The sequence below is a fragment of the Physeter macrocephalus genome, chromosome 11 (assembly GCF_002837175.3).
Source record: "Physeter macrocephalus isolate SW-GA chromosome 11, ASM283717v5, whole genome shotgun sequence".
NCBI classification, from domain to species: Eukaryota; Metazoa; Chordata; class Mammalia; order Artiodactyla; family Physeteridae; genus Physeter; species Physeter macrocephalus.
Genome location: NC_041224.1, coordinates 96302164 through 96328371, shown reverse-complemented (window position 1 = coordinate 96328371; position 26208 = coordinate 96302164). Strand labels below are relative to the sequence as shown.

General features: G+C 40.1%; 2 protein-coding genes and 1 pseudogene across 4 annotated transcripts in view; 1 reads left to right on the top strand and 2 right to left on the bottom strand.

The window, feature by feature from the left end:
- Positions 1-8857, bottom strand: part of VPS39 (VPS39 subunit of HOPS complex) — a 51784-nt gene extending 42927 nt beyond the window's left edge. Inside the window, exons 1-2 of the mRNA XM_024115465.3 lie at positions 8652-8857; positions 1326-1391 (exon numbers count right to left, since the gene is read on the bottom strand). Of these exons, the coding sequence (XP_023971233.1) occupies positions 1326-1391; positions 8652-8724 (139 nt within the window). The 5' untranslated portion in view covers positions 8725-8857. The remainder of the gene's footprint in view (positions 1-1325; positions 1392-8651) is intronic.
- Positions 8858-10632: 1775 nt separating this feature from the next.
- Positions 10633-26208, bottom strand: part of TMEM87A (transmembrane protein 87A) — a 46797-nt gene continuing 31221 nt past the window's right edge. For 2 of the 3 annotated variants that reach the window (XM_007104857.4, XM_024115488.3), the window contains exons 14-20: positions 25378-25436; positions 24548-24651; positions 17203-17276; positions 16721-16782; positions 14958-15013; positions 14383-14413; positions 10633-11890 (exon numbers count right to left, since the gene is read on the bottom strand). In XM_007104857.4, the coding sequence (XP_007104919.1) occupies positions 11849-11890; positions 14383-14413; positions 14958-15013; positions 16721-16782; positions 17203-17276; positions 24548-24651; positions 25378-25436 (428 nt within the window). In that variant the 3' untranslated portion in view covers positions 10633-11848. Of the gene's footprint in view, positions 11891-13008; positions 13189-14382; positions 14414-14957; positions 15014-16720; positions 16783-17202; positions 17277-24547; positions 24652-25377; positions 25437-26208 lie in introns of all 3 variants that reach the window. The other variant, XR_008618622.1, reaches the window with a different exon arrangement.
- LOC112063477 (COP9 signalosome complex subunit 7a-like) lies at positions 17598-24541 on the top strand (annotated as a pseudogene).

Here is a 26208-nt window from a genome sequence, read left to right as displayed (position 1 = left end):
AGTTGAAGGTAACTGAGAAGAAGCAGATACAAGAAAAGCTCTCTGCTCTCCACCATCTGCCAAAGAGCAAGACACAAATTTACAAAGATGCCTCACCTCTCCTCTCTACCAAGGACAATATTTAATCAATTTAGAGACAACTCGAGACCCATATCAGCCCACAGACTGCACCACAGGAATCTACATAACCAACATCTCCAATTAGTTCCCCCATATATTTGCCTTCCCATAATTTGCCACTGTAGAAACTCAAAGTCATTTTCCTTTGTCTTGTTGCTTCTCTGATCTACAGGTCCCCATACAATCAACCTAAGATGGGTAGAGTTAAAAAGAAATTTTTCCTCCTTTACACCAGTAAGATACTCTTTTTTTCCCAATATGTTACCCTTGCTACAAGTTCCAAAGAGAAGGCTCTATTTCCACACTTACATTAAGCTATTCACTATGATAAGTTATATATTAGGTTGAAAGCTATGAAATTTTGTTTTTTCTAATATAGCCAAATAATGACAATTTCATATGGTTCAACATACTGTGGCATTAAGAGCTGATTTCTATACTCTGTAGCTCCAGGGTATAACATCCAAACACATCAATTTTCCACAGAGAACACAAATAAAATTAGGAAAAGGGAGCAAGGTACTTTTTTCCCCATTAGAGGGCACTCTAACAGAATAAACATCAAATACTTTTAGTTATTATTCTACATTTTTACTGACAAAGAAATATTTGATTAAAGTTTTAGTTTTCAAAGTCCTTGCATCTGACCCCAACAATTTTGTGAGATGCTTTATGGAAGATGAAGCTGACATTGGAAAGGACCTACTAATAGTCACGTGACTGGGGAGAAGTAAAACCTGACTCAAGCCCAGGTCCACTCTGTCCTAGTCCACCCCGCAGAAGTTTAACAAGATCTTTAACATCACTGGCTCCTAATTTTTTTTTCCTACTACCATACCATTTACATGAGAATTTTACTCCCATTCGTTATATTTCTTATTTCTGGCATGAGTCTCCAAGAAGTGAGAAGGGAAAAAACATCTAGCCCCACCTCCCAGATGGGGGTAGGGAAATACAGTCTGAAAAAAAGAGAAAACCCTGGAGATTCTCACAAGTTTCTCCCCACTTTTCCACTGCACTACCGCCAACCCCCAGTCGCTCTTTTAAAGGTCCAGTTTTAGTATATGTGCTGCTGAAGCAAGCACTTTTTTAATGGTCCAGGAATCACTGATTTTTACAGTGTATACATATCATTTTTTTCTTTTTTTTTTTTTTACATGAGCAGTAAGCCACCTCGTACTTTGTTCTGAAAAGCTGCCACTTACCAACATCCTTCCGAATCCTATAGAGAAGAAGATGACCTTGTTTCGTTCCAACAAGCAGCCATTCCTCTGGAAAAGAAAAGGACCATCAGCTTTAGTAAGACCCTATTTCTTTAGCTGGAGTTTATAATCAGAAATCAAAGGGTTGAGAAAATGAGTTGCTTTTGATAGTAGGTGTTTTGCAAAACTAAGGAATGTTTATATTCAAGAAATGTTTGAGGGACTTTCCTGGCGGTCCAGTGGTTAAGACTGCACTTCCACTGCAGCGGGCACAGGTTCAATCCCTGGTCGGGGAACTGAAATCCCACATGCTGTGCCACGCAGCCAAAAAAAAAAAAAAAGAAAGAAAGAAATGTTTGAGAATCAACTAATTGAAAAAATATTTATTGAACTAGGTGAGACATATTAGAGAATGAAAAATGTCCCTGGCTTCATTGTTTCAAAATGAAACTGACCAAAAATTTGATGGAAGTTTATAAAATCATAAAATGGGTAGTATAAACATAAAACTAGGTATCTAACCTCAGAAATAACAGCTAAAAGGCATCCTTTGAAGGTTTGATGATTTTACTTTAGGAAAAATAAGAAGTGCCATAGCATATTAAACTTACAGAATTCATTATCTCAAAAGATGGTCTAACAGATAATAATAAGTGTTGCCAAAGACGTGAAGAAACTGGAACCCTCATACATTGTTGGCAGGAAAATAAAATGGTGCAGCCCTTTGAAAAACAGTCTGATAGTTCCATAAAAGACTAAACATAGAGTTACCATATGACCCAGCAATTCCACCCATGGGCATACACACAACAGAAATGAAAACATATGTCCACACAAAAACTTGTACATAAACGTTCATAGGAGCATTATTCACAATAGCCAAAAGGTGGAAACAACCCAAGTATCCATCAACTGATGAATGGATAAACAAAATGTGGCATATCCATACAATGGACTATTAGACAGCCATTAAAAGGAATGAAGTGCTGATATATGCTACAACAGGGATGGATCTGACAACATTATGCTAAATAATAGAAGCTAGACAAAAAAGGCTACATATTGTATGATTCTATTACATGAAATGTCCTGGATAGGCAAATCTAGAGACAGAAAGAATAGTGGTTGCCTGGGGCTCGTAGGCTTAGGAAAATGGGGCTGGTGGGATTGGGGAAAAAGAAACGGGGTTTCTTTTTAGGGTGATGAAAATGTTCTAAAATTGTGGCAATACTTGCACAACTCTGTGAATGTACTAAAAACCACTGAATTGTACACTTTAAACGGGTGAATTGTATGGTATATGGATTACATCTCAATAAAGCTATTATTTAAAATTTAAAAAAAGATGGTCTAGGCCAGTGGTTCTTAAACTTTGGTGTGTATCAGAATTATTTGGGGATTTATTAAAACAGATTGCTAGGCCCTGCCCTCAAGTTTCTGATTCAGTAGGTCTGGAAGTGGGCCTGGGGATCTTCATTTCTAACAAGTCCCCAGGTGATGCTGATGCTGTTTGTTCAGGGACAGAATTTTGGGAGACATCGGTCTAGGCTAAAAGGCAAAAGGTTCTGAAAGGACTTAAATAATTACCCTGACAGATTTATATTAAATCACTAAGGGAAGTTAAGCATGTGCTTCCTCAGCTTTTTGAGGCTGTAACAGTCACTTATTCCTTTCATAAACTCTTGATCTTTTGCAAAATAAAATATTAGATAATGACATAGATAGATAAATGTTATTGAGCATGCATTGTGTTCCAGGAAATGCTAAGCACTTATCATAGGTTATAACAATTATCCTTTGACTTACGTCCTTTTCTTAAATCCCTATTTTATAGATGAGGAAGTTGAGGCCTAGGGGATAGGTAACTTGTCCAGAGTCACACATGTAGTAAGATATGTGTAGCAGGGGCAGGATTCCAACTCCAGTCTGTCTGACCCTTAACCCCATGCTACAACGCACTTATTAAGGCATCCCATCTCAAAAGAATAGGTGTCAGCCAGAGGCTGTCTGAAAGACAATGGTTATGTTTATAAAAACAGGTCAGGAGCCACATCAGGAACATTTCTCCAGGTTGATGTCCTTAGTCTTCCAGAAAAAGATAGTGACTCTGTCCTCTTTTGGGTTTTAAAGTAAAGGCAGAGCACAGAAAGTAAGACACAGGGTGCTCTCAATGACATAAGTGGAAATCAGAAATAACACTAGCTCCAATGGAACACTGGTGATTCATGTCGGAGCAGAACATGGTGAAAAAAAAAAAAAGAATTCCGTTCACAATGCTTGCTTTGCAAAAGATATTATGTTTAGAACTTTACTTATAGATATCACTGTATTGAGCAATTGAAAATATTAAAGTTGATTTTTAGGACACCCACTAATGTTTCAAACACAAATAAAATGAAGCAGAATCTTTTTCAATTCACTTATAACATACAGAAAAATCTATAGCAAAAAGGCCACCATAATGTCCACCATCTTCACCATCCTCTCCACTATGACCCCCAAGCCCCTGCCAGTTCCTATTTTTCATTACCTCTTTCAACAGCTTCGTCTCCCACCCTGGTCTGCAAGGCCTATCAATTTTAACTCTACAAGGTAACAGGCAACAGCCCTCCCCCACAGAGTCTCTCCAGGGACCCCTCGGCTGGTCTCACTCTATGTGTACTTCCATGTTTGCTATCTGTTACCTTAGAGCATAGCTCCAATGCTGTCACACTGGGGCTTAAAAAAATCCTCATGAAGCTGTACTACCAAAATATGAAGCCAAACTCCTAAGTATGACTTTTAAGAGTCTGCTTTCCATTTTTATTGAAATGTTTATTTACCAATAGATGTTTCTATCAAATGTCTACTCTATTGGTCATGAAATTGAACTCAGACAAATTCACTGAAATTTTAAAACAAATTTTAATTGAAATTTTATTTGATCTTTCTCAAGCACTCCTTTGGAGATGCTGAGGAAAATGCATTTCTCATACATGCAAAGTATTGTTAACAGCTTTCTTTTAACTAGTAAAAGCAGCACACACATACTCATTCCTAATCCTCAAACTCATAAGGAAAAACAGTGGGGACTTCCCTGGTGGCTTGGTGATTAAGAATCTGCTTTCCAATGCAGGGGACACGGGTTCGATCCCTGGTCCAGGAAGATCCCACATGCCACGGAGCAACTAAGCCCGTGCGCCACAACTACTGAAGCCCACACGCCTAGAGCCCGTGCTCCACTGCAATGAGAAGCCCACACACGGCAATGAAGAGTAGCCCCCACTCGCTGCAACTAGAGAGAGCCCATGCGCACCAATGAAGACCCAATGCAGCCAAAAATAAATAAGTTAATTAAATTTATTAAAAAGAAAAGAAAAGAAAAGAAAAACAGTGTATCACCCAGAGGTAATGATGGCACAGAGCTCTGAAGAGGCTTGATTTAGTTACAGATGCCAGTGGCGGCTCAGGTGGCCAGAGGACCTGACCCAGGCTGGCCTGTGCACACTCTATGTCATCATATAACACAGCCGTGCACACAAAACACAGAAAATGAAAAGCCTGCAGAGCAGGCAGAGCACGGGGTAGACAGTCCCTTCTGAGATTCAACATTGCACATCAGAAAGTGGAACACACTACACAAACAGGTAACACACGCAAAAACAAACGAGAGTCAGCCCTAGAAAATTCCTGATGGCCTAATCCTGAGCCACAAGGTTAGACATGATTCCTCCTGGGAAGAAAGGTAGAGCCCTCTAGCTCACAATTACCCTAGTGAAGCTCCATCCAACATTGCAACCCAGTCCAAACTCATGTGATAAACAACCACTGCTGAACACAGCAGGGAGTACACAGACGAACAGGGTAGTGGGCACTTTTCTTCTTTGGGTCATATGGCAAAGAACAGTGTTTCTCAAAGCATCAGCCCCTGTTTAACTGCATCAGAATCACTTGGACTTACTAAAAATGCACATTCCTGAGCCCTGCTCCCAGAGATTCTGATGCAATGATTCTGCGGTGGTGCCCCAAAATCTGCATTTTTTAATTTAATTTTTTAATTACATGAGACATTTACCTAGTTCCAAAGCTAAAACTATGAGAAGTCCCTCCTTGTCCACTTCCCCCTGTTCTCTTCCTTCTGCTATAGGTAACCATTTTAATCATTCTTGATTTATTTTTCCATTGTTTCTTTGGAAAATATAAATAAAAATGATTGGGTATACACACACACAGATACACACACAAACCCCCCCTACATTTTTTATAGGCTCTGAATATACATCAAAGTTTGAGAAACAGGCTCTAGAATCAGACATGATTTACTGGACGTGACCTTGGAAAAACTACTTCAATTTTCAGGTTCTTCTTCTGCAAAATGGAGTTGTTATTATTTCATAAATGCTTAATACAGATTAGTACTCAGTAATGGAAGCCATTACTACTATTAATTAATTAAACAAATATTTAATAAGTATCCATTATGAGTCAGCAACTGTTCTAGGCACTGAAAAGAAACCTATGTACAAAACAAAGCTACTGCTCTGAAGAAATTTATATTCTAATATGGAATGAGAGAGACAATAATAACATATAAAATAGCATTAGGTGGCAATCTGTGAAAGAAGATAAGGCTGAGTAAAAGGGTAGCACACTGGTGGATGTGGCATTTTCTTTTATATAGAAGAGTTAGGGAAGGTCTTGCAGATTTATGTGACATTTCAGCAAATGAAATGAGGAATGAGCCATATAATACCTAGGACAAGAGAGTGCCAGGCAGAGGAAACAGCAAGTGCAAAGGCCCTGAGAGAGTTACATGCTTTTGTGCTCATGGAACAAGGAAGACAGTGTAACTAGTATCAGAAAGGAGCAAGGGATAAGAACATAGGGGATAAAATCAGGGAAGTAACCAGGGGCCTGATCATGACAGGTGCTGTGATGACAGGTGTTGTTATTCTAGTTGTGATGTGAAGCTACTGGAGGGTTTTGAGCAGAGGAGAGATGCAATTAGATTAAGTTTTCAAAGGATCACTCTACCTCTGTGTGGCTAAAATACTGCAAATGGCACAATGGCAAACCCAGGGTAATCAGTCAGAAGGCTACTACAGTAATTCAGATGAGAGAGACTGGTGTCTTCATCAACAGTAGTTAACAGTAGAGATGGAGAGAAGTTACTGGATTGTGGAATTCTTCAGGAGGTGGAGCAGACAAGATTTGCTGATGGATTGGATGTGGTGTATAAGAGAATAAGAGAAGTCAAGAATAATTCCAATGATTTCGGCCTTAACCAAATGGGCAAACAGAAATGCCATATGCTGAGCTATGGGATACAGGGGGACAGGCATGTTTTGAAATCAAGAACTGTTTTGGCCATGCAACCAGATATCCAAATGAAGATGCTGAAGAGGCAGCTGGATTCTACAACTACAGAGTTTCAGGAGAAGTCATCATCATCATCATCAGTATTTTCCTCATTTCCATAGCCCAGGAGATGGATTATGGTGGCTCTGTGATATCTTCCAGCTCCAATATTGTCTGGCTCTCCAGAAGCCTGGAGGTTCCTGGATGAACTTTCCGCCTAAGGTCATGGTGTAGATAGAAGGGGTAACAACTAGAAATAGCAATATTTATTGCTGGTAAAGTCTGAAAATAAAGTAGTTTTGAGGCACAAGGCAGTAAATGGCCTCTTGTAGCCAATACCTATCACAGCATCCTAGTAGGCAATGGGCATTTCTCCTGTTTGCTTGGAGATCAGGCAGAGCGAAAGCTATCTACCATTTCAAAAACTGTATTTCTGGAAAGCACAGGTTCAGGGAATCTTCACTGACACAAACCGGAGTTAGTGAAAGAGACTGAGATATGTGTACTGCTAGTCCCACAGGGTATCAGAGTCAAGGATTCTGACAAGCTAAGTACAGTGTGGTAAGTAGCTGCATCCATCCTTTTCAGAAGTATATGTCCGAGGCTGAGTGGAATACCCCTCCCTCCACGTTCCCATGTTAGGCAGCATATGTCTCTAGTATCATTTATCTTGCATCATAATCTGTTCATATTTCTTTGCCTGCCACTGTGTGTCCTAGGAGCACAGGCATTGTTTCTTATTCATCCTTGTATTCCTGTCTCTAGCAGAGAGACTGGTCCATGTAGGCACTTAATACATACTTGATGAAGAAACAGGAGAATGAGCCCCTTTGTGCTGAGTGTCAGGTCTTTCATTTTTCCAATTTCTTTATTTCTCCTCTATTTATTTTTAATTTTTACTGAGAGCATTTAGTGACAGAAAAATGGCGGTTTTCTTGAGGCATCTGGAGGAAGCAGGATTCTCTCCTTAACCCTAGGACAGCTTGCTGTGGAGGTGTGACTTTAAAGAGGCCCAGAGCTAAACAACAAGGTCCTACTGTAGAGAACAGGGAACTATATTCAATATCCTGTGATAAACCATAATGGAAAAGAATATGAAAAATAATGTATATATATATATATGTATAACTAAATCACTTTGCTGTACAGTAGAAAAATTAAAAAAAAAAAAAAAGAGGTCCAGGGCTGCTAAAGGTTGGGGTTGTGGTAAGGGGCACACATTAATAAGAAGATCTAGAGTGAAAGCACCTTACTGAAAAGGATGTGAAGAACTCTTGACTAGGTGGCACTGTCCACAGATAATGAATAGGACACCAGCTTCCACCAGGCCCACCATGGGTACCTGGCTCAATATAAGATCTGATAGAGGGTTCTGAGCCACCTTTTTATGGCCCTTGATTTCTAGGACCTGGACATTAACAGGAAAGACTGAAATTACTTCTGTTTGGTCTTTGGTTGTCAGACACACACTCACAGATAGAAGCATAATGTTTGTAGTTAAGAGTCAAGGTTTATTTCAGAAACCATTTGTATTCTGGAGCAGAGAAGAGATACCTGACCCTGCTATCTGCACTGGCCAATCCCAAAAGGATCATGCAAGTTTTTATGGGTTAGGTTTCATGACAGCCTGGAATGATGCTCTTCTACCTAGAAAAGCTAGGTAACTTGGGCATTTTGACTATAAGGCAATCAACCACTTGGCTAGATTAAGAGTGGAGAGTAACAAGTTAGCTACAGTAATTAGAAGTAAGCGATGAGTGATCACTAAGGGGGAAAAGACATAGCTGTTAACTTGTTCAACGCAAAAAACAAACCATAAAGCAAACAGCTCCACCACCGTCGCTGTCAACAGTGCTCTGCCCTCCCTCATCCTAGGCCCCTCTCGGACGGCGTCCGACCGGAGTCTACACAGCCAGACTCCCGTCCACTTCCCTAGCCTCGTGAAAGGTCCCAGCCGCTCCCGTGCTGACCCCGCCTGGCCCCTCGGCTCACCCCAGGCAGCCAGACAGTCGATCTGCAGAGGCAGCTTTTCTAGGATCGGCACCGGTTCAAAGGCGTCGTGCATGGCGGCGGACGGAGTCGCCGCCGCAGTCTCACCCGGACTGTGCCGGGTCGGATGTGGGGACGGAATCAGGCCGAGGGAAAAGCCGGGACCCCCGCTACTGGCTCTTGGGCAATAGAGCCATCATCAACACCGGACTTCCTGCAGAGCAAAGCCCGCCCCTTCCGCAACCGAAGCCCCGCCCCTTCCGCCCCGGTTCCTAGTGCACAGTCGAGGAATGCCCTGGTGATTGATTGGGACCGTGTTTCACCCTGGACCGAATTTCTCCATCGTGGAGTGCGAGTGGCCATGGGCTTAACAAGAAGGAGAAAGGATTTTAATCTTATAACTGTCTTGGGCAGCATAGGGTCGTGAAGAATTCAGGCTTTGGTGTCAGACCTGGGATGGAGACGTACCATTTAGGAAATGAGCTAAGTAGCTGTGGCGTTTAAAAAACAATCTCTAGAAACCTTAGTTTCCTTATCTGCAAAATGATGGTAGTGTTGTGTACCTACCTAACGTGTGAGCGCTTAGCAAGGCCTGACAATCTAAGCACTCAATGGTAGTTTTAGTATTACCATTATAAACCCAACTAGTTCAAGAACCTTACCCTTGTATTTTACGGGTTGGTCTAGGCCTGTGGTTCTCAAAGTGTGTTCCCTAGATCAGCATCACCTAGGAACTTGTTAGAAAGGCAATCTCAGACCTCATTCCAGCCCTACTGACTCAAAAACTGTGGAGTGGGGAGTCCAGCAGTCATTTAATAAGTCCCCAAGGAGAGTCCATGAACTTTAAAGTTTGAGAACCAATGCAAGAATGATCTGTATCTGGCAGTTTAGCTCCAAGAAAACAGCAGGCATGTCATAAAATTAAGCATTTGGTTTAAAGCAAAATGTAAAAGAAAAAAGGAGTGAGTCTATGATGTAAGGTGTTAAAAAACAAAAAACAAAAACCCACCGGCCCTGGTCAGTTTTACAGTCTCTTCATCTGTAAATTAGAAATACTGTCCCATCTTTATCAAATGCTGTTTCTGATAATCAAATGAAATATTTTCAAGTAGTAAGAAACACAAAAATTGCTAAACAAATCTTGTGGCTGGTTTTCACCACAGAAACTGAACTTGAAAATTTAGAATTACCAGCTGCTGTGCTAGAAGGCAGCCGAATACCTTGTAGTTCCAGACCCAAGGACCAAGACCAAAATAAACAATGTAAACTCTAAGGTAACAGGTCAATGTGATACTATAAATTCCTTCTGAACCTCTTCTAGGAACTGATACACTATAACCAAGCAAAGTAACACAAGAAGCCATAAGAGAAAGCAGAAAGAATAATCAACCTATAGAATTTGTGCTATACACTCCTGCTTAAAACAACAGGTTCTTGGGAATTCCCAGGTGGTCCAGTGGTTAGGACTTGGCACTTTCACTGCCATGGCCCAGGTTCAATTCCTGATTGGGGAACTAAGATCCTGCAAGCCACACGGCATGGCCGGGGTGGGTTTTTTTTTTTTTTTTTAACCTAGTCTCAAGTTAGTATCTAACCAGTCTCGAAAAATATTTGACCAACTATCCTGCTGCATTATGAATACTATTCACTTGCTAAGTTTCAGTGTGGAAGAACAGAAGCATACGAAGTTAACACCAGCCTTTTGCGAATGAGTTAACCTGAGAATGGTCAGTTCTTCATATTGTTTCTTAGAGATACTATCTAGGTGATTTTTTTTTGTTAATCACCATACCAAACAGCTATAGAGAAATGTTACATAAATATTTAACACTTTAGTGAAGATTGTAGTAGTGTAGTCACTGGTTTGAACAGAAAATAAGACAACATAGAATAAAAACCATGGAAGGAAAATTCTACAAGAAAGAGTTTGGGAGAAAGAAGGGTCTTTAGAGAAAGTCTGGAAAAAAGGTGAGAAAAAGATCAATTTTGTTAAAATTTTTTAATATTAAAAAGTGGCATGAACTTTCTATATGTAGAACAAAAAATCTTGGGAAGGCAAAATTGGACAAAATCATTCAAACAAATATAGTGCTTCAAATGAATCCCATCACCTTGTGATGTTTCTTATAAACCATCCCTAAACCAACACCAGATACAAGAACAGTCAATCCTAAAGAATGAGCAGCAGTCCAGGGCCTCCACACTATTTCATGCAGAAAAAACTGTTTAAGCCAGAAGGACCTGTTTCCTTTGTATTAGCTCCTGCTTCTGAAGCATTATAATCCCTTTAACAGGGTGCTCACTCACATGCACTTACGACGGAGTGCCTTTCTGCATCTAGTGCAACACCCAGTAAAAGGCATGAAGGCAAGCAAAGCATTGCCTAGGACTCTGCAATGCTGCCCTTGAAGGCTTACAAAACAGTAGTTAAAAGTTCTGGAGTGTGCACCACATTGCCAGCAATGGGATGTGTCACAATAGCAGATGTCAAAAGAGTTAAGCTAATATTTCTCTCTAAAGTACATCTGAAATAGAAAAATCTTTAATATACACCATTTGTAAACAAAATTGCACTTGATTTTGCTTTTTCAAATGATCTAAATCACACTGTAACAGTCTCTTTCTTTCTTTCTTTTTTTTTGGTTGTTTTAATCATTGTTAGAACCATGGCTCCTTAACGCAGAAGGACTCTTTTCTCAAAACTACCTCTGCAAGATTTAACCTTGGCTTCCCAGGAAATGCAAAGATAATTAACAATTTCCCCCATCACCTATGTAACTCCCTAAATAAATAAAAATTACAGGCAGTTGCTCCTGGATATTACTTATTATGGTGTTGATGTCACAGTTCTTCAGAAGATGTTAAATTTTTTAGTTTGACAGATTAAACAATTTAAACATTATAGAAGGTTTAGGAACAACATACACAAGTTGCATAAACATCCATGTCAGGGTGTGGGCGGGAAAGGGGCATCAATTCTGCAAATAAAAAACTTGTAGATTTTTCTCATCCTATGACCTTGTTTTCAATAGAATGTTCTCCTTGTTCCAACACCTCTCGCCAGCTCCAACGCACGAAGATCAAGGAACAGATCAGGATGTCATTGCCTCCTTTAATCCCATGGAGCAGTGTAAAGACTAACACAGAAGCTGATCTCTTCCCAGATACTAGCCATCTTCAGCTGCAAATCTTCCCACTCTTTACTCCATTTTGGACCTTTCAAAGTGCGTGATCATTCGTTCCTAGGGGGAAAAAGTTTATGCTAAGTATATTAATTTTAAATGGTCTACATTCCAAATATCTTTCCCAAAGATGATCACACACGCATTTTCTATAAGTACTTGCTTATATTCATTAAATATTTAGAGCAATGGTTCCTAACCATCTATAAAGATTTTGAAAACACACAGATGTCCAAGTCCCAAGATTAACTGAAGCAAAACCTCTAGGCTTCTGGACAACAAACCACAAATCAAAGGGAACTGTATATTTTAGAGTCACTTAAGCTTTAATAAAAATGTGTACCTCCTCTGATTCAGTAATTTAATTTAATGAAATAGGATGTGGGCAAAAGATTTAGCCACTAGCATCTCTACTGCAACACTCAGAATTATAACAAAATACTAGAAAGAATTAAGTGTCCGAAAATATAGGACTGTATAAACAAACTATAGTATATCCTTACAATGAAATATATTGATTAAAATTACATTTGATGAAAAAGTTCTAGAGATCTGTTGCAAAGCAATGTGCATATAAGTCAACACTTTGCACTTGAGAAAGGTTGGAATGGTAGATTTTATGTGTTTTTCACCATAATTTTTTAAAATCGTAAAAAAATTACATTTGACTATAAAATAGTATTTATAGTATGCCATTTCAATTGAGAAAATTAATGTAATACTATTAAATTTCACAGTAATTACATGGTAATTTTACCTTAGAGTATATTTTCATTTTTCCTTTGCTTCATTTGCTAAGTACCTATAACAAATTTATCCCAAACTCTGACAGAACTGTAAATCCCTTTTCAATATGATGAATTATATCAGATTATCTATCCTTTTCATGTTTTTTCCCTTAGAAATACTCGTCCCTGAAGCTCTCTGTTCTCCTGCTCCATTCCAGACTAGCTGTTCTCCAAACTTGTTGCCCAGCTGTCACACTGAGAATTTCTTACATCATCCTAGGAATTTATCCCTGCCTCTCTGTGTCGGATCCTTTACTTCCTGGATCTGAAGTCTTTCTCTTTTTAGTTCCCTCATTTTATTAATAACATTTTCTACTACTTTCCTGAGAAAGCAGACATAGGATGTCAATTATTTTAGTTTTTGCATGACTGAAAACATCTTTGTTTTACCCTTATATTGATAGTTGAGTGCAGAATTCTAGTTTGAAAATAATTTTTCTCAGAATTCAAAGACATTGTTCTATTATCTTCTAGCTTCCAACATTGTTGAAGAGAGTCTGATGCTGTTCTGATTCCTAGTCCTTTATTTAATTGGTTTCTCTTGTAATTCATTGAAGTTCTTTTTCAGTTCTTGAATAATTTTTTCACACAGGAAAATATAAAAAGATGAAGTCAGTGCTACCAAAAGTACTACAATAAACCCATATTCCCATAAACGGCACAACTGGATTTCACATACTCAGCCTCCTCTGGCTGAAATATGCGTGTCTGGAGAGCTGGAGCCAACGAGATACCCTGAAGGCAAACTGTTAGCAGAAGATGGCTCCCAAGAGAAAGATCTAGGAACTGCAGAATATACCACAAAAAGCAAAGGCTTGTCTGAAAGGTAGAGTTCTCAATTATCTCAATGCATGCAACAGCTAAGGAATCTCACACTGTGTACTGCACCACACAGCAGGTCAGTGAGAAGTGAACAAACCATTTTTTAGCAGTCAATCCAACACAATAAGTCACAACTGGGCAGAGGCTTTTTTTGTGTGTGTGTGGTACGCGGGCCTCTCACTGTTGTGGCCTCTCCCGTTGCGGAGCACAGGCTCCGGACGCGCAGGCTCAGTGGCCATGGCTCACGGGCCCAGCCGCTCCGCGGCATGTGGGATCTTCCCGGACCGGGGCACGAACCCGTGTCCCCTGCATCGGCAGGCGGATTCTCAACCACTGCGCCACCAGGGAAGCCCGGGCAGAGGCTTTTAAACGGCTTTCTGAAATTGTGACTCTAGAATAACCTAAACATTCAGAACATGTCTAGAAGTGGTTTCCACGAACTCAGACTGCAATTCTTACATAAAACCTCATGTGAAATCTTCTAGATAAAGTGTATGGAGCCATATTAAAAGACTAATAATCAACATAAACATTAGAGGTACTAATTATCCTTATTATCTGGAGGACAGTGACACAGATAACACTGCATAGTAGGTAACTTAAAATAACTTTTATTATTTTTCCCTAGACTAGATAAGGGTTAAATTTGAATTTCTTAAAGACAAAGGAATTAGTGGAAGAGTATGGTATTGGCTACCCAATTTAAACAAAGACATTCTCAAGTCTGACCACACTTTGTAAGAAATAAAAGGGGGACATGTACAGAAAGGAAATATTCTTGAATATTTTGGTTATAATATTAGTATTTCTCTTTTCATCCTTTGTCAACTATACCAACTATAGTTCATCAGTCCATTACTGAGTCATATAAATAAATCTCCTTGAACAGAAGACTTAAGCCACCAGACCCATAGTTTATGTGCATATGATTTGATTACTAACCTCATCCGAATCCAGAAGGGCTGGAAGTGCTCTGCAGAGAGAAAAACAAACTAAACGATACAAAATAAAGCCAAAAATGGTTCAAAAAGGACAGTGGAATAATGACTACAATTTAAAGTTTTTGTAACTACCTAAGATTTGCATCCCATTGAAGACATTTCAGGAAAAGAAAAAGCAAATACCAAAAAAAAAAAAAAAAAAAAAAGAATCACAGTTACTAGAATTGTATGGACTTTAATAGGAACAATGTTTAATTATAGGCATGGAAAGGAACTCAAAAATTCCAAAAGGATTATCCCACTGATTTTAGGAAGACCTATAGCTAAATCTTTCTGAGCAGAAATGTCATCTGAATGAATAATCTGGATTATTTTTGTTTGTATATCATTCCTGGTCTTTATTTTCTAACGTCTTTTTAATATTTTTAATACTTTAAATTATTTCAGTAATTTAACCTTTTACTTCTAGAGTTAACTACAAGCATTCTCATTATTATGCTCTTCAGCTCATTCATTTAAAATAAAAGTAATACTAACTATGAAAAAGGATTCTTGTGGTAGGATTCAAAAACTTACACATCTGTCACAGATGAAGGAACATTCTCTTCTACCCACTTTAAATCATCTTCCTGCTGAGGACATATAAATGCCAGATGTTACCAAAATGCACCAAAATATACATCTCAAGTAATGATCTAAAGAGGTCTCAATTTAGTCTTTTGTCACTCTGAACTAGTATATTCACATAACAGGACAAATAACAGAAAAGTCAAATATTTTAAAAACTATACTATATGAATGAAATATAAAATGATATCCTACATCCCTAAACGCTTTCTTCTCAGTAATCTAATACCTAGAGTTTTTGCTTCACGTAAGCTTTGCTCCTTAAAACTGACATAAATTCTAAAGCCCTTTTAAATGCAGAGTGAATGCACAGTTCTTAAGGAAAAAAAAGCTGACCGAAAAACTCTTGATTTTTTTAAAAAAATTGAAGTATACAGTTGATTTACAATGCTGTGTTAATTTCCACCGTGCAGCAAAGTGAATCACTTATTCAGTTATACACATATATATTCTTTTTCATATTCTTTTCCATTATGGTTTATCACAGAATTTTAAAAAGAATTTTCATTAGAGTATAGCTGATTTACAATCTTGTGTTAGTTTCAGGTGTACAGCAAAGTGAATCAGTTATACATATACATATATCCACTCTTTTTTAGATTCTTTTCCCATATAGGTCATTACAGACTATTGAGTAGCATTCCCTGTGCTATAGAGTAGGTCCTTGTTGTTTACCCATCCTACGTATAATAGTTTGCATCTGATAATCCTAAACTCCCAATCCTTCCCTCTCCCACCCCCGGCCTTGACGACCACAGGTCTGTTCTCTATGTCTATGAGTCTTTTTCTGTTTTGTAGATAGGTTCATTTGTATCATATTTTAGATTCCACATATAAGTGATATCATATGGTATTTGTCTTTCTCTTTCTGACTTACTGCACTTAGTATGATAGAGATTAGGTCCATCCATGTTGCTGCAAATGGCATTATTTCATCTTTCTGACTTACTGCACTTAGTATGATAGAGATTAAGTCCATCCATGTTGCTGCAAATGGCATTATTTCATTCTTTTTTATGGCTGAGTAGTATTCCGTGGTATATATGTACCACATCCTCTTTATTCATTCATCTGTTGATGGACATTTAGGCTGTTTCCATGTCTTGGCTATTGTGAACAGTGCTACTATGGACATAGGGGTGCATGTATCTTTTTGAATTACAGTTTTGTCCCGATATATGCCCAGGAGTAGGATTGCTGGATCATATGACAACTCTATTTTTAGTTTTTTGAGGAACTGCCATACTGTTTTCCATAGTGGCTGCACCAGCTTACATTCCCACCAACAGTGTAGGAGAGTTCCCTTTTCTCCACACCCTCTCCAGCATTTGTTATTTGTAGACTTTTTTTTTTTTGTAGACTTTTTAATGATGGCCATTCTGACCGGTGTGAGGTGATACCTCATTGTAGTTTTGAAAAAATCTTCATCTTTACTACAAAAAAGATCACCTTAGATTATTAATGGGGCTATGATTTCATTGATGAAAACCATTAAACAGAACCATCAGAATGGTCTGGAACCTTTTCAGCACATAACAGCAAACCATCTAGTTAAAAGATTACTAGGTCCTAGACAGAATCTCTTGCTATCTCTGTTTTTAAAAATGTTAATTACAGCATAGGTAAAAAATCATTAAGGCCTGTACATAACTGCTGAGCTCCACCAAGGGGTAGAGGACAGGGGAAAAAAAAAAAAAAGAAGACATACTTACTGCTTTGTTTAATTTACTATTTCCATTTGGTTCTTGTTTGGTACTTCTCATTTTCATTCCTTCTGCAGAAGAAAAAAAAAATAGACTGGTTAACTAGGTCAATAGACCAGCATTGATAGCAAAAATGGATTCAGAGCTTTATTTTAAGCTTATTGACACTAAATTATACTACAGATAAGTTTCTCCATCTTTACATTTGTGCTGGAAAGTTCAAAGTCAAGTTTTCAGCTCATCTCTAGCAAGTAAACTGGACATTTAATGTGCCATTATTTACTGAACATGGTTCCATCTAAAGATTCGTACCCTTACTTTCGCTTCCCCGTAACTTCACGGCATATCAAACTGAAGAACGTGTTGTAAAAGAATAAATACACGCATCAAAGTCTCTTGATTTTGATACTCAAAATGTTATACTTCTTTTACTCTATTTCTAAAAACCAGAAAAGAATATTTAAAGCACAAAAGGTGAATTTTATCACTACCAAAGCTTTCCTTCAGCATAGGTTCCTTTTGTTCATCCTCCTCCTCTTCCTCAGACAATGGTGAAAAGGCAAACCTGACAGAACAAAGGTAACAGAAGGAAAAAATTAGAAAACTAAAAAACCTACTCCACTATCTGGATTTTACAGGACTAATTATTGAAACCTCAATTATAGTCATTCATTACATCAGTTTAGTGAATAATAAAGTAATTCTTCCCCTTCAGAAAGCTCTCAATTGCCGCTATTAACAAGAGAGAAGCAGGACAGTATCATATTTACGAGTGCAGGCTCAGCCACAGACTACTTGTGACCTTACACAAGTTACCTATTCTCTCTGTGCCCCAGGTTCCTCATCTGTAGATGGGAAAAATAACAGAACATTACTCATAGAGGTAATGAAAAAAGCAGGTAAGTCATTTCAAATAGAGTGTTTAGAACAATACCTCACAGTAAGCACTCGATAAACGTTCACTTATAAGCATATGTATCACACAGGGGTAAGTAAATTCTCTTGTAATTCAAAATTTCAGACTTCAAATTGGTAGTTATGATTTGGAAAGCCTGATCTTGTTGTGTTCCAAGTAATTTAAAATCTCAATTTCTAAGTGGGGAGCGGAGAAGATGAAGGCCTGATCTGGAATAACTGTTATCTTTCCTTCACAAGTTACCAGAGATTCAGCAAAGCAGCTACCAGATAGGTAACTCCTAGAATGCTTTAGCTTTGAACTCATTCTGCACTTTCTATTTTACTTTTGCCTATTATTTTCACTCTACTTTGTTTTAAAATCACCCTTACATGATAAAAAAAACTCCTTATAAGCTAGGAATAATAGGGAACACCTGTAACCTGATAAAGGGTAACTAAGAAAAATTCACAGTAAATATCAAAGTCAATGTGATCCTTGAGATGCATTTATTTTAAAGTCAGCATAAGATGAAGAGGCCCATTCTCATTTCCTCTATTCAATATTATACAGGAAGGCCTAGCAAACACAAGAATCAGAAATGAGACAGGAAGACTATTAATTTGAGATAATAACCAATCTAATGAGAAAATCTAGAAATTATTAGAAGAAGGTAACACAGGAGAGTTGATGGATGTGATATACAAAAATCAATAGCATTCCTACATAATTGGAAAAGCCTAAATTATATTTTAAAAGAGGTTGCATCCATAAGATCCACAAAGGTTTTTAAAAAACACATTTAAAGTTACAAAACATAACTGAGGCATTGAAAGGACTAAAAAATGGAGAGATAACACACTCAAGGATGGGATATCAAAAAGATACAAAATTTCCCTAATTAATCCATTAAGCTTAATTAGATTCCAATCAAAATCTCATAAGGTTTTCCTAGAATTAAACAAATAAGCTAATTTTCTTTTTCTTTTTTTTTTTTTTAAGGCAAAGACCCAATAACAAAGTATATTTTTTAAAAAGAAGATTAAGGGGGAGGGCGGTTTAAGCCCTGGAGATACAAGATTTATTAGGAAGCTAAGATAATTAAGATTAACACAGGGCTTCCCTGGTGGCGCAGTGGCTGGGAGTCCGCCTGCCGATGCGGGGGACGCGGGTTCGTGCCTTGGTCCGGGAGGGTCCCGCATGCCGCGGAGCGGCTGGGCCCGTGAGCCATGGCCGCTGAGCCTGTGCGTCGCGTCCGGAGCCTGTGCTCCACAACGGGAGAGGCCACAACAGTGAGAGGCCTTCATACCGCAAAAAAAAAAAAAACCAAAAAAAACCCCAAAAAAAACCCCCCAAAAAAATCACTAAAAAAAAGTTCAAAGATAATCAAACTAGGAGAAAATATCTGGAATACCTGAACACTAGAAATATCTGGAATACTGGCACCTAAAATATATTAGGAATTCCTACAAATCAATACAAAAATGATCAATAAGGCAATAAAAAAATAAGCCAAAGATATAAAAAGCTGATTGATGTAACTGACTGTAAACATATAAAAGACATAAAAAGTTAACTCAGTCTTAAATGCAAACAAAAGTAACACTGAATATTAACGCTCATCCATCAGATCGGCAAAAATTAAATAAAATAATGAGAGTGTAGTAGGAGGGAAGAGGAAAGAACTCCTCATACCACTGTTGGTAGATATGCAATTTGTTTCAGATTTTTTTTGGAACACAATCTGGTCATACTTTAAAAATTACAAATACACATACCCTTTAACCCAGCAATCTCAAGGCCACTCACTAATATGTACTGAGCATCTGCTATGTGCCAGTGTGTAGTGAAAATTTAACCTTGTGTACACAAAGAGAGGACTGGTTTTGCCCTTGACTACTGGGAGGTGATCTCTATGCCCCTGGCATGTCCTGCCTGATGGGAGTGTCTCTGGTCACCCAGTTTGGCTCCGGCCACAGGACAGTCTAACAGTGTGACTTGTGACAAGGTCTCTGGGGCACACAATATCACTTCCGGCCTCCAGAGGAACTAGCAACTAAAGATAAGCCTGACCTCCAGGCCCTCCTTGGAGACTGAAGTTCAGTCACACAGATAGTAGGTGATCAAGCCCCAGTAAAATCTCTGGACACCAAAGGCTCAGGTGAGTTTCCCTTGGTTGGCAATACTCAGTGTGTACTGTCACACACTGCAACCAGGAGGAGGGAATACCATCTGTGACTCCATGGGAGCAGACAACTGGAAATGCTGCATTTGGACCCCTCCCGGACTCTGTACTGTAAGTCTCTCCCCTTGGCTGATTTTAATTTTTATCCTTTTTCTGTAATAAACTATAGCCATCAACATAACAGTTTTCAGTGAGTTCTGAGTCCTTTTAGTGAATAATCAAACCTGAGATGGTTTTGCAAACCCTTGAACTCGCAACTGTGTATCAGAAGTGAGGACAGTCTTATAGGGACCATTCCCTCAGATTTTGCAGCTTGGCTAACTCCATGTAGCCAGGAATAGTTCTTGGACTTCATGGAACTTACATCTGGTTTGAGGGGTGGGGGATAGGAAGAGAAGATAGATAGTAAGTAATAAATAAAGTATATAGATTTTAGAAGATAATAAGTGCAATGAGAGAAAAAAATGAGGCGTAGGGGTATTCGAGTGTATAAAAATAAATGTATGTAACCGAGCAAGACCCTATAGGACCTTCCTGGGATAACCCTTCCTCCCTGGCCCCAAATCCTCTGCCTGTCTTTTTTTTTTTTTTTTGCGGTACGCAGGCCTCTAACTGTTGTGGTCTCTCCCGTTGCAGAGCACAGACTCCGGACGCGCAGGCTCAGTGGCCATGGCTCACGGGCCTAGCCGCTCCGCGGCATGTGGGATCTTCCCAGACCAGGGCACGAACCCGTGTCCCCTGCATCGGCAGGCGGACTCTCAACCACTGCGCCACCAGAGAAGCCCTCTGCCTCTCTTTTGTCTGTAGAAAAACTTTAGCTTCCGAGGCCTTCCCCGAGTTCCAAAGAATAAATTTAATCAGAGAAATGAGAAAATGCAGAAGCAAAGGCAAACAGTCAAGCAAGACAAAATAATAAAAGTTTAGCCATTAAACAAAGTCAAGGACCTTTAGTTTCTCCTTAAGGGCTATGGATAATATCCTGAGCCATATCCTTTGTGCTGTTTTGCCGATACTGAAACCCACATCAGGTGGAAGAAGTTAACTGTGTGCTGCCAAAAGCCTGTAGATCCCAGACTGGTTGGAACCAGAAGGCTGATGGGATTACCTCACCTCTAACCAATCAGAAGAATGTCTACAAGCTGATCATGCACCCCACACCCCTGCTCCCTTACTCTGTCTTTAAAAACCTTTCCCTGAAGGAAAGGGAAAGGGAAGTCCCTAAACCTTTGCTCTAAGTACAACTGTATGAGTTTCATGAGTCCTTTTAAACATATGTGGTCTTGGGCTTCCCTGGTGGGGCAGTGGTTAAGAATCTGCCTGCCAATGCAGGGGACACGGATTCAAGCCCTGGTCCGGGAAGATCCCACATGCTGCGGAGCAACTAAGCCCATGAGCCACAACTACTGAAGCCCACGCGCCTAGAGCCCGTGCTCCGCAACAAGAGAAGCCCCCACAATGAGAAGTCAGCACACCTCAATGAAGAGTAGTCCCCGCTTGCTGCAACTAGAGAAAGCCAGCGCACAGCAACGAAGACCCAACGCAGCCAAAAATAAATAAATAAAATAGATACCTTAAAAAAAAAAAATGTGATCTTGGGGACCCTAAAACAACCAAACTGGAAATAGTCCAAATGCCCATCAACAGGGAAACAAGTTAATTAACTATACTACATCTGTACTATGTAATATAATGCCATCCATGAAAATAGATGAGTTTAATTTAAACCAGTTGTCCTGGAAGGCATTTCCACAATGCACTGTTGAGTGAGTAAAAGAAGATTCCGTATATGAACAAGGAATAAGATGTGGCAGGATACATCACATTAGGCTGTTTACACTGGAGTTATAGGGAGTGGGCACAATGCTTTTTTAAAAAGGAGAAAGGAAGAGGAGAGGTAAAGAAAAAAAATTTTTTAAAGACTAAAGAAAGGGAAAAATTTTATGTATAGATATAGCTAGCAAGTGAACAGAAGATCAATAGATCAGTGTTGAGGGAGGTGGCAGGAAAGGCTGGGAACAGCTGCTGGAAGTGAGAGCAGCGGCCCCACGCAGTGTGCTGGAAGACGAAACATCCAGGTAGTGGCCTGCAGAGTCTGACCCAGAGTATGATGGGGCATCAGCAGGAGGCCATGGTCCCTAGGCTGCCTCTTTAAGGGAGGGGGTGGAGCCACGTGGAAGCTCCACACTTCCTGAGCCCAGGTCCCCTCAGTTCAGTGCAGCCATGAGTGCTGAGATGAAGGTGACAAGCCAAGGGGGCAGCACTGGCCACATTCATCCACAGGTGCTGGAGGCCACTGGTGTGTACACTGCTGGATATGCCTAATATTAGAGAGGTGGCTGAGAGGGACTTTGCTTCCACATTCCACATTTCGGCTGCTCACAGTGTTTGCTTACAGGACACATGCTGACCACTTAGCTGAAGCCCAGAATCTTCCTCCACTCACAGAGGCTCAGAAGGATAAGTTTTGACATCTATCAATCGTCACCCTGGCTGCCAAAGTCAAGTGTATCCTATATGCAGTACCACTGGAGGCCCTTGTCCTGCAGAGCATGTGGCATCTGGAAGACCCTGTCATTGAGGCTGTGTACACTGACGTGATTCGCCTCCCTCGACCAGCCCAACCAGAGACTGGAGGTTGACATCCAGCACGAGGACCTCAGTGCCACTGCCTGAACCCTGAAGGAGTGGTGTGTGGGCAGCAAAGTGGTGCTGTCAGGCATTGAGGAGCAGGTGAGCCATGCAGCTACATCTCAGGACCCTGAGCAACACGTGACTGAGCTGAGGGAACCAACTCCTGGCACCAACGAGTGCCAGCCCAGCTAGAGAGCCTCAAAGGGCAAGGGGCTCTGAGGGAGCGCCAAGATTTGGTCCAGGTCGAACTGAAGGGACTGTCATTTCTTCCCTGGGACTGTGGGGCCCAGCTATCTGCCTGCCCCTTAGGAGTCCTCAGAGAGCTTTCCTGTGCCCCTGACCAGCTGATAATCCTAGGTTCATGACCCTTCACCTCTCTTCTTTTCTCCCCGACTCCCAAGGGAGGAGGCAAGTACGAGTCATGTTTTGGTTGGTACTTTTTGTTTTATGTGACTTTCTTTCTTTTTTCTTTTTCCCCTTTTCTCTCTCTCTCTTTTTAATAAATTTATTTATTTATTTTTGGCTGTGTTGGGTCTTCGTTGCGGTGCGAGGGCTTCTCATTGCGGTGCCTTCTCTTATTGCAGAGCACGTGCTCTAGGCACGCAGGCTTCAGCAGTTGCGGCGTGCAGGCTCAGTAGTTGTGGCTCACGGGCTCTAGAGTGCAGGCTCAGTAGTTGTGGTGCGTGGGTTTAGTTGCTCCGCGACATGTGGGATCTTCCCAGACCAGGAGTTGAACCTGCGTCCCCTGCATTGGCAGGCGGGTTCTTAACCACTGTGCCACCGGGGAAGTCCTGTATGTAACTTTCTTATGTGTCCCATTGTTTGCTCCTCCTCCCTGCCATGCTCTCTCCCCTATTTCTTTAGGAGCCAGCATCTGTCCCTGTTTATTATATATCATTGAGTAGGCGGGGCTGTTATGTCCTCAGCATAACCCACACGTGTCCCTTCTCCCACCACCCCAGGCCGGCATACCTAACCCCCAGCTCCTACTCCCTGCCCCCAGGCTATTTGGGGAGCATCTGAAGAGCCGCAGCGCTCCCACCTTTATTCCCATCCTGAGAGTTCTGGGAGCCAGCCTGCCTTTCTAGGAGTCACTGATGAAAGTCTAGGACACTTTCAACCTGGAATCCTGTCACACTGCTGTTGTTTCCTTTCCTCTTTCCTGCCCTTGGGTCCTGGAATGCTACTGCTTTGATGACTCCATGGCCTAAGGGCAGCTGTTTCTTGAGCTGTTGTGAGATGGTTCATTCTTGGCCCTGGCTATCTTAGAAAGCCTGATGGCAATCCTAGAAGGATTTATACTTCCTTTTGTGAGTTTGGTGGGGGAAGGGCAGGGGATATATTGTAATAAAGAGTATATATACATATATCTATATACAACACGACACAGAAATAAATCTGCAAAAGGTCTATCTACAAAAAAAAATAATAAAAAGATTAATGTAAAGGAGGGTCACAAGACCCTTAGTTATACCATCTCATCCTTTTCCTTCTTTGGTGGTATAGTTGCATAATATAAGCTTTTAACTGCCTAAAAGCACATGAAGAGGGGGGAAAAAGAAGGGAAACAAAGGCATGGCTAATAACAAAATAAAGATAGCCAATTCGTAAATAATTGAGATTTGCCTATAGTTAGACAAAGCAAATTCACATGTTGATTTTTATTCCATAGTCAGTCACTTAAGTTTTCATTTTACCCTCTCTGTTGTTACAAAATAAGCTGAGCTACCAACTATAGAAATTGTTCTTTCCTTCTGGACACTAGATAGGTGAGACTCTCATTACAATTGTCACAATCTATCTACCTCCCTTATTTACCCATACAAATACTTATATTAACAGAAGATGTCAGAACTGAAAGGGACCTCATATCAATAGGTATCAATTCCCCCTCTTTTATGAAGAGGAAACTAAGGTTCAGAGAGGTGAAAAGAGGCAGCATGCCAAAAAACACAACTCAAATTAACAGGAGAGCTGAGACATGAACCCAATTTCCTGAGTCCAGACCCAATGAGTACTGCTTCCATTACACGATACGACCCTGACAGTGTCACCCACTGAACCACCCCAATCGATAACGTGGCCATTCAATGGTTAACAGCGTAAATAAGAAGAATCCCCAAACCTCTGGTTGTTTGCAGATGGTCGCCAGAGAACCATGATGACAAAGAGGATCATGGAGAACAGCAACCGCCAGATGGCATCGTCTACCCACAGCTCCCGCCAATCCTACCAAAAGGGGAAAAAATACATTTATATACATTATCTTAACCCTTTGTTTGCAAAGCCCTTTGCATAGAATGAGAACTACTTGTTTATTCATTCAACTTTTATTTACTAAGGGCGTGCTATATGCTAACAAGCACTGTGCCAAGCACAAAGTGAATGAACCTAGTTTCTTCCCTTGTAGTGACTACCATTGTTAAAGAAAAGGCACTAACCAAACAGAGTGCTTGTCAATGCTTCACTATAGCTCTGAGAATCTTTAGGGAAGGGTTTTTATATAAGGTAAGAGAAAGTAACATCAGGTTGTTATTTTTTATAAATTTCGTTTTCATTTATTTAGTTTTACCAAAACAGAGCCTTAGCTGCCTCCAAAGAAATGCTCCTGGCCAGTCTTTGTGCTCAGATCTTAAGGACATGGTTTTTACTCAGATTAGCATTATTCACACATACTTAATGTTTAAGACTCTGGATTTCTTATTTGAGAATTTTTAGTTAAAGCATGATTGGGTTATGGCAGACTGTGGTTATCACTTATAAAATCCTCTGAACTACTAGTATATATAGTATATGATACATATAGAATACTCAGGAGAGAAGCATTCTAACCCTCAAAGTGGAGACCTAACCCTAATTTTTTATAAGGTACAAACCTTACCACTGTCATCAACATCATTGTCTGTGTATAACAAACAGTACACTATTCCTAAATGCATGTGTTTGTTAACTCACCGACTGACAAGTCACTATCCTGAACTTCATGGTTGTCCAGATGATAAACACAATAGATGCTAAGAGAAAATATAAAACCTGGTCAGTATGAATGTTGGTTTACACCCCCAATTACATTGTCCAATTCTGGTTAAGTGGAATCCCTCACATCCCCAACCCCCAAACATCACCGTCACTTTGTTATTTTAACATATTTATTCAATACAAATTTACTTAACTACTCTATACAAGGCCCATGTACTCTTGTCAAACCTTTCTGTACTTAAAGAATAGTTTTGTTTACTATCTGGCTACTTCAGTAACCCTGAGAATTGGAAATGAAGTTATTGGAAACGTGGCTTTTCCCAGCAATATCAATAATACAATTTTTCCCCTTCCTTTTTCCTTAGTATAGTAATGCTAATTTTTCTTTAGCTGGTCAGATGGGGAAAAAAAAGGCTGATAAAATGACTGCACGACAGGGCTTCCCTGGTGGCACAGTGGTTGAGAGTCAGCCTGCTGATGCAGGGGACGCAGGTTCGTGCCCCGGTCTGGGAAGATCCCACATGCCGTGGAGCAGCTGGGCCCGTGAGCCATGGCCGCTGGGCCTGCGCGTCCGGAGCCTGTGCTCCGCAACGGGAGAGGCCACAGCAGTGAGAGGCCCGCGTACCGCAAAAAAAAAAAAAAAAAATGACTGCACGACAAACACAACTGTTGGTTCCAATCACAGGCCAGACTTCACTGTTCCTGCTACAAGGGCCAAAAGGCAGAAAATAAGCGTACTTCGGCTATGGTCTACCTAATGTCTATATATTATGCATGCTTAGTAACATATGTAAAAGGAGTATAATG